This window comes from Tympanuchus pallidicinctus, unplaced genomic scaffold, assembly GCF_026119805.1.
Source record: "Tympanuchus pallidicinctus isolate F22 unplaced genomic scaffold, pur_lepc_1.0 scaffold6, whole genome shotgun sequence".
Taxonomy (NCBI): domain Eukaryota; kingdom Metazoa; phylum Chordata; class Aves; order Galliformes; family Phasianidae; genus Tympanuchus; species Tympanuchus pallidicinctus.
Window position 1 is genome coordinate 37416606 of NW_026294780.1, and position 8866 is coordinate 37425471.

General features: G+C 43.9%; 1 protein-coding gene across 1 annotated transcript; it reads left to right on the forward strand.

Annotated features, from left to right (window-relative positions):
- The first annotated feature begins 2413 nt into the window (after window positions 1-2413).
- PCDH20 (protocadherin 20) lies at window positions 2414-7754 on the forward strand. The gene is made up of 2 exons (XM_052705572.1): window positions 2414-2565; window positions 3620-7754. Exons 1-2 carry the CDS (start codon window positions 2437-2439, stop codon window positions 6320-6322), a joined length of 2832 nt encoding a protein of 943 aa, XP_052561532.1. The 5' UTR covers window positions 2414-2436; the 3' UTR covers window positions 6323-7754.
- Window positions 7755-8866: the final 1112 nt, after the last annotated feature.

Genomic DNA, 8866 nt, shown 5'->3' on the forward strand with positions numbered 1-8866 from the left:
GATATAAACAAGGTCAGTAAGGGCAGTACACACTGAGGAGTTTCAAAACCTGAAGATTAGTGAATAATAAATATTGGTAGCCCTTTTATTAGTGCTCTGACACTCTGCTCTTTAAATCATGTATGATTATTGTATAAACATCATTTTGGAAATAAACTGATATTAAAATGATAGCATGTTTCAAAGACATCCACTGAATCAAACAGAGCCTAATTCTGCTGCCACTGACTTCTGGAAGAATAAGGCAAATCTTTGATATAGACAATGAGTTCTGTGCAGCTTTTTGGACTGTGATTTTAATTGTAGTTTAAGAGAAAAATGAGGATAAGGATCTGGAGGGGCTAGCTGAGAACTGGCTGAACATGAGCCAGCATTGGGCCCAGGTGGCCAACAAGGCTAGTTACATCTTGGCTTGTGTCAGAAATAGTGCCAGCAGGAGCAGGGAGGTGATCATGGTCCTGTATGCAGCTCTGGTGAGACAACATCTCGAGTATTGTGTTCAGTTTTGGGCCCCCCACTACAAGAAAGACATTGGAACATGTCCAGAGAAGGACAACAAAGCTGGTGAGAGATCTGGAACACAAGTCTTACAGGGAGCAACTGAGGGAAGTGGGATTGTTTAGTCTGGTGAACAGGAGGCTCAGGAGAGACCTTATTGTTCCCTACAACTACCTGAGAGGAGGTTGTGATGAAGTGGTGGTTGACTTCTTCTCCCAGGCAACGGTGATAAGAACAAGCAGTAATTACCTGAAGTTGCACCAGAGAAGGTTCAGGTTGGATATTAGGAAAGGCATTGGAACAGGCTGCCCAGGAAAGTGGTGGAGTCACTGGCCCTGGAGGTTTTCAAGAAAAGGGTAGATGTGGCACTTAGGCACACTGTTTAGTAGCAATGGTGGTGATAGGTTGACAGTTAGTCTAGATGAAATTAAAGGTCTTTTCCAGCTTTAATGATTCTATTATCCTATGATTCTTTGAAAAGATTTTTTTTTTTTAAAGGAAAAGTATTTGCTTTCCTGTCTGTCTTTAGTGTCCAAGCTGATGTCAAACACTTGCATGCTTGTGCTTGCCATGAAGGATGGAGAGATATTGAAGGTTGTCCTCAGACCACGTGATTTAAACAGTTCAGTTTCTTCCACAACCTTTACTTTCATGACAGGTAGCTCCACTTTATTTGATAAATGCAACTGCCTACCAGAACTGCAACTCTTGAATACTCAGCAGCAGTCTGGATCCAGACCACTGAACACTTTAAGGCTAAAGACAAGAGACTTTGCAGAAAGCCAGTACCTAACACAGTACAGGTTAACAACCCTTTTGATAGCCCAAGACATTAAGGAAATGGTCTGGCACTATTCGTTGATTCTCAATAGCTAATAATTTAATGCCTAGGTTTATGGTAGTTTCACAGTCCAGTCAACAGAGACTGGATATGATGAAATGAGAACACATGATTCTTTGCCACAAGGGTCCATTGGGTTTCAAGACAGCTGGAAATTGCCCCTGCAGGCCTAATTTGTGCACCTTCCCCCAAGCCACAGTAGTAAAATCCTCAGAACGCTTCCATTTTGTGCAGACATGAGGTCTTGTTTACACTCCTTAAGTTGAGCCAGCTTCTACTTCTTACTCTTCCTGCTAGCACCTGTAGCACATCAAAGAATCATAGACACATTAAGGTTGGAAAAGATCTCCAAGGTCATCTAGTCCAACTGTCAATCCATCAGCACTATGCACACTAAATCATGTCACTCAGTCACACATCTACATGTTTCTTGAACAATGCCAGGGACTGTGACTTTGCCATTTCCTTGGGTAGCTAACGTTTGGCTATTCTTTTGGAGAACAAATTTTTCCTCATTCCAACTTGAACCTTCACTGGTGCAGTCTGAGATAATTACCTCTCATCCTATCGCTGTTGCCTGGGAGAAGAGGCCTACTCCCATCATCACAAGCTCTCTTCAATTAGTTGCAGAGAGCGATAAGGTCTGCCTTGATCCTCCTCTTCTCCAGACTGAACAATCCCAGTTCAGCTGCTCCCCCTAAGACTTGTGTTCCAGACCTGTCACAGCTTCATTGCTCTTTGGACAAACACCAGGGTGTCAGTGACTTTCTTGTAGCGAGAGGTTCAAAACTGAACTCACTACTCATTCCACAGGAAGAAGGACAACCCGTTTGCTCATTTAGTTTTTAGATACATTTGCTTCCTCTTTCCAGACAGGAATACCTCCATCCCCTGCTGGACCCACTGCCTCCATCCACACACAGCCCACCCCGCGCGCTCAGCGCTCCCTCACTACCCGCTGCCCGCCTGTAACTATTGGCTGAACGCCCTCCCTCCCCGCAGCGGCCCTCCCGAGCAGAGGGGGAGTGTCGAGGGCGGTGCGCTCCAGCAGCCCAGCCCTGCGCGACGACGGCGGCGGCGGCGGCGGCGGCGAGGGAATGGGCTGCTGCGGGGAGGAGAGGCGCCGGGCGGGCGGAGGAGCGGGCGGGCGGCTCGGGCTCAGCCAGCGGCCGGGCATGGGTTCCCCGGGCGGTCGCAGCAGCCCCAGCGCCCGCGGCAGCCTGCAGGTGAGGGCTGGGGCGGAGGGAGGGGAGGCGCCGCGTCCTGCCTCCCGAGCCCGACTTCGCACGCAGCAGCAAAATTCGGATATGTATTAGGGGCGCATACATATATATATATGTATATGTAGGTTTTGGGGGTATTTTATTTATTCTCATTTTATTTTCCCTGTCGTTTCCGATCTCCACAGATCAGAGCCACCGTTAAAAGTTTTGTAGCCGACGCGCGTTGTAGCGTGTAACTGCGAAGATGGGAAAGGGTGGTGAAAAATAATAATAATTATTATTTAAAAAAAAAAAAAAAAAAGCGGGTGAAGGAGGAAAAGTCCCCCATGGAGGCGACGACACCCGAAGTTACTTCGGGAGTCCTTTTCCCTTCGCGGAGGGCTGAGAACGCCAACCAATGCCGGCAACTTCCAGCGCGCTGCCCGCTCCGCGGCTCCGCTGCACGGGTCGCGATGTGAGCTGGTGCCCGGCGGAGCTTTGAGCTTGGGGGCGGCCGCGGGCCATGATTGGGCTTCGGCTGCAGGGAGCCGGGCATGCGGAAAGAGCGAAGCTTTGGGCCGCTGGAGGGGGCGGAGGGGAGCGACGGACTTGTTTCGCGTTCCTGCCGTGGAAAGGGGAGTTGGCAAGAAAGTGTTTGAGGGTCTACTCAGGGTGAAAGGGAGAGTGCTGCTGGTGGGAAGGGGGAGAAGCTCAGTGGGATGGAGAGGGCGAGAAGAGGGCTCATTCCGATGTCTCATCGGGAGTACAGGTGCTGCAGGGTGGGGGTATTGATGCCCTTGGGTCATTCCTGGCAAGGAGTATGTGCCCTGGGGAGTGCAGCTGGTGTTGCCTAGAGGGTACAGATGGTGATGTCCTGGAGTAGCTGCTGTACTGGGGTGGGGGAGGGGAGAGGGGGAAAAAGAGGAGGGAGACGTAATAGCTTCTGGTTGCAGATGCTGCACTCCCAGCTCACAGTGGCTGTAGGGGAGGTGGCGGGAAGGGGGTAGCTGCCTCCTGCTTCTCCTCCTTCTCTGACACCACTCTCCCCCCACACTCCTGTGCTTCTCTCTCTCCCCAGCACTTGTTCCTGTTCCTGCTCTTCGTTGGACCTTTCAACTGCTTTGCCAGTTACAGCCGTGCCACCGAACTCTTTTACAGCCTCAATGAGGGGCTGCCTCCCGGCGTGCTCATTGGCAGCCTAGCCCGTGACCTGCGGCTGCCCATCACTGGGGGACAGCGCCCTGCAGCTCCCCAGCCTCCCCTCTCCTTCACCCTGGCTTCTCGTGGCTTGGGAGGACAGTATGTGCATCTGGACAACCGCTCTGGAGAGCTACACACTTCTGCTTTGGAGATTGACCGGGAGGCTCTGTGCATGGAGAGCGGTGGGGCCTCTGTCCCTGGAGAGGCAGATGCTGTATTCTTGTCCTCCTCCTCGTCCTCACCTGACTCATGTCTGCTTCTGCTGGATGTGCTGGTACTGCCACAGGAGTACTTCCGCCTGGTGAAGGTCAAAATTGCTATCCGCGATATCAATGACAATGCTCCCCACTTCCCCATGCCCCACATCCACCTTTCGGTGCCTGAGAATGCACCTGTGAACACCCGCCTGGCTATTGAGCACCCTGCCCTTGACCCTGACGTGGGCACCAATGGTGTCCAGACCTACCGTCTGCGAGATAACTATGGTGTATTCACCCTGGATGTGGAGGAGAATGAAAGTGGAGAGCGGACCCCCTACCTGATTGTCATGGGGGCTCTGGACAGGGAGACACGAGAGGAATATGTCACAGTCATTGTTGCTGAGGATGGGGGCACTCCTCCACTTGTGGGTAGTGCTACCCTTACTATTGGCATCAGTGACATCAATGACAACTGCCCCCAGTTCAGTGACTCACAGCTCAACATCACTCTTGATGGGAATTCCAGCCTGGGAACACACGTGGCCACTGTCCATGCAGTAGACCTGGACCTTGGATCCAATGCACAAATCACCTATTCCTACAGCCAGAAGGTCCCTCAGCCATCCAGAGACTTGTTCCATCTAGACGAAAGTACAGGAGTGATCACACTATCCAGTAAGGTTGATGGGAACACTCCAAGGCATCACAGGCTGATCATACTGGGCAATGGTCCTGGTTGCATCCCTGCTGTTATCACGGTGCTAGTGACCATCATCAAAGTCATGATGAGGCCACCTGAAGTTGTCCCTCGTTTCATAGCTAATGAAGTGGAAGGAGTGGTATACTTAAAGGAACTGGAGCCCATCAACACACCAATAGCATTTTTTACCATCAAAGACCCTGATGAAAAATATAAAGTCAATTGCTATTTGGATGGTGATGGACCTTTCAGGCTTTCACCATACAAGCCATACAACAATGAATACTTGTTAGAGACCACAAAACCTTTAGACTATGAGACACAGCAGCTATATGAAATCTCTGTAGTTGCATGGAACTCTGAAGGATTTAATGTAAACAAAGTAATAAAAATACAAGTTTTGGATGACAATGACAACTCACCAGTTTTCTCTCAACAGCTGATAGAATTATCGATTGAAGAAAATAATGTTCCCAATGCTTTCTTGACCAAACTGCATGCTACGGATGCTGACAGTGGAGAAAGAGGGGAAGTGTCCTATTTTTTAGGGCCCGATGCTCCTTCCTATTTTTCTTTAGATAAAACCACAGGAGTTCTTACAGTTGCCACTCAATTGGATAGAGAGGAAAAAGAGAAATACAGATATACTGTGAAAGCAGTAGATTCTGGATTCCCTCCAAGAGAATCAATAGCAACTGTCACCATCACTGTACTGGATAAAAATGATAATAGTCCAAGATTTATCAATAAGGATTTCAGCTTTTTCGTGCCAGAAAACTTTCCAGGTTTTGGTGAAATTGGAGTTATAAGTGTAACAGATGCTGATGCAGGACAAAATGGATGGGTTGCTCTTTCAGTTCTGAATGGAAGTGATATTTTCGTTATAGATACTGGAAAAGGAGTTTTGAGAGCTAAAGTCTCTCTTGATAGGGAGCAGCAAAGCTCCTATGTTCTATGGATTGAAGCAGTTGATGGTGGTGATCCTGCCTTGTCGTCTACTGCAAAAATAACAATCCTTCTCTTAGACATAAATGACAACCCCCCTTTGGTTTTATTTCCTCAGTCTAATATGTCTTATTTGTTGGTTCTTCCTTCTACTCTTCCTGGCTCTCCCATCACTGAGGTCTATGCTGTTGATAAGGACACTGGCATGAATGCAGTCATAGCGTACAGCATCATAGGAAGAAGAGGCCCCCGACCAGAGTCGTTTAGGATTGACCCTAAAACTGGTAATATAACCTTGGAAGAGTCACTCATGCAAAATGACTATGGTCTGTATCGCCTGCTTGTGAAAGTTAGTGATCATGGCTATCCAGAACCACTCCATTCCACTGTCATGGTGAATCTTTTTGTCAATGATACTGTTAGCAATGAGAGCTACATTGAAAGCTTGTTAAGAAAGGAGCCTGATATCAATATAGAAGAGAAGCAGCCACAAGTATCTGTAGAACCTACACATAAAAAAATGGAGTCAGCATCCTGCATGCCTACTTTAGTAGCTCTGTCAATAATAAGCTTGGGTTCGATCACTTTAGTAACTGGGATGGGCATTTACATCTGTCTAAGAAAAGGGAAAAAGCACCACAGAGCAGATGAAAACTTGGAAGTACAAATCCCATTAAATGGAAGAATTAACCTGCACATGTTGGAGAAGAAACCAGTGGAGATTTCTAACATTTGATGTTTCCTTGTGGATAATCCAAATCAATATCTGAGAAACCTTGGACAACTCTGAAACAGCTAGCCGTGGGCTATATTGACAGGTTGCAGTGAAGGACCGCTAATTTATAACTTAATATAATTTGTAGATAGCTGTTTACAGTTTTTTAAACTCAAGTTCAATGTACAGCTTTTTTATGAAACCTTAGTACTAACAGCTAGCACCATGTCTATAAAAGCATAGACATCATTTGCAGCTTTCATTAATCAGTATGATCAGTGACCGTAAAAAAAAAATTAAATTAAATTAAAAAAAAAAAAAAGGGAAGAAGGTAAGAATTCTTTAAGGTTAAAAATCTTTTTAACCACAAGAGGGCATCAGATGCTCCAGAGCAGGGAACTGTCTAAGAGATAAATAGAGAATATTTTAAATATATTGGTTTTCGCATAAAATACACATCAGCATACAGACAATTACATACACAAAAAGAGAAATGTCTGTCCTGATGTATGGATAAATAAAATAATAAGAGTATTAAAATGCACTATTAAAAATAATGATAGTAATAATGATAAACAAATAAACATTAAAACAAAACAAAACAGAATGTTTATTACCTCACAAGTAAAGCTTACACAGTAGGATAGAAAAGGCATTAACAAGAAGTGCAATTCCTGTTGAGAAAGAATGCAAGATACTGTAATGAGAATCGGAACTGCTGTGACATTCCATCTTTCATTTGCTCCAGATTTCACCCACATTGTCATTTGTTCCAGCAGTATGCTGGTCATTTTTATGAAAAATTATATTTAATGTTTCCTACAGGAAATAAAGACAAAAGCCCATGCTCATCCTCATAAACATGCCAGATGCAGGGAAGCAAGGGAATGGCTGAATTTTTCATTATCACAGAAGTAACACTTTTTGTACTTTGAGCAATGTCAGTAGTACTCCATCAGTTTGGTTGTGCAATAGATTTTTCATGTGATATTTCTGAATCCGATCTGCCGGACAAAAACAAAAAAATCTCTTCATATTCTAGAGAATTATAGACTTAGTTTGTACTGACTGTTGCTCCTTTCTGGATTGGTATTTCATGTGAAAGATCTTATTTCTGACTTTTGGCTCCATTCCTGGCTCCTTTTCATTGGCTTTGGTTTTGGATTAGATCCAAAATCTGACTTGTCAGACTGGTGGCATATTTTCTCGATAATTTATTCTTTGCTGTAGCCTCTGCAGCAAAGGAGCAGGTTTATCAGTGATGTCTCACTTTCACTTAGTTTTAAGAGCTGAAAATTATCTTTTGTATGATGATTACATCAGATTTCTGTGTGAACAAGATAAATTAGTGTTATGCTTAAAACTGATTATTTTGATTTCTGGCATCATATGTCTGTAATGTACCAAAAGTGTTTATATGTCTGCAAATTAAAGCTATATATTTTCTTAATAATTTATTTTCTCTCTCTGTCTTGTATTGCTTAACACTATTTTTGCTACAAGAAATACATATTTCACAGATGCTTAGTTGCTGGCTATGTTATAGCTCATTTTATTTCCCAGAATTAGTACACTTTGATTCATTGAGGATCTGTGCCATGCTTTTTGGTACTGCTAGCAAACAATTTTATTTCAGCTGATGTAAGTTGGGCAGCAGCTGATACCTGCCTTAATAGTACAGAGTGCAATTGGAGGTAGGTTTTTTTGCTTTCTTACTGTGAATGCCACATTGCTTCACCTTGGGCCTAATGAAACCTTCTTATTGATGGTGATTCTATTTAGTCTATGTAAGTGTGTTAAGATAATGCTCAGACTTTGCCATTCCACCTATTAGAAATAGATATTCTTTTTTCAATTTAGAGTATGTGCAGTTTGATAGCTGTGTTTCATGAAAAAATAGTTCAAGCTGTCAAAGGTTTGTGGATAATCACTTTTTTTCATTCATTTTAGTATTATGAAAGTATGAGAATGCTACATATTCCTAAAATTCATTTCTCACAGAGAGGCACTGATTATTTCTGAAGAAAAATTGAATTAATTCTTTGGACCTAGCTTCTGTATTACATATACTGAGTGTGAGGGAAACTGGATCTTCTGCATTTTTTCTTCATTAAGGTGACTATGTAAATGATAAAAGGAGAACAGGATTCTTTTCATTGCTCTTTTATTATTTGAATTAGAAGTCCAATATCTTTTTCAAGATGATACAAACAGGAAGAAACCCATGTGTTATGAAATACAGTAAACGTGTTCCTGTGACACTAGGCAGATATCTTCATTCCAATTTCACAAAAACAGACATACACCTCTTTAATTAAACTCACTGAGTTTAAATGTTCTGCTCCTCTTGTCGCTTTTCTTTGGTTTGTTTCATTCAGGCATGTTATTAATGAGTAATAAAATGTAATGGTATGAGCCTGTAAAACCTAAAGTACTGCTTGCAGAGCAATTTTCTGCCATAGCTTTCCAATCATTTAAAGAAAACCAGTTTGAAATCACACCTGCAGCCATACTAGCACCACTACTTGTAAAAATGCCTTTAATCAGAATAATACTTAATAGAGT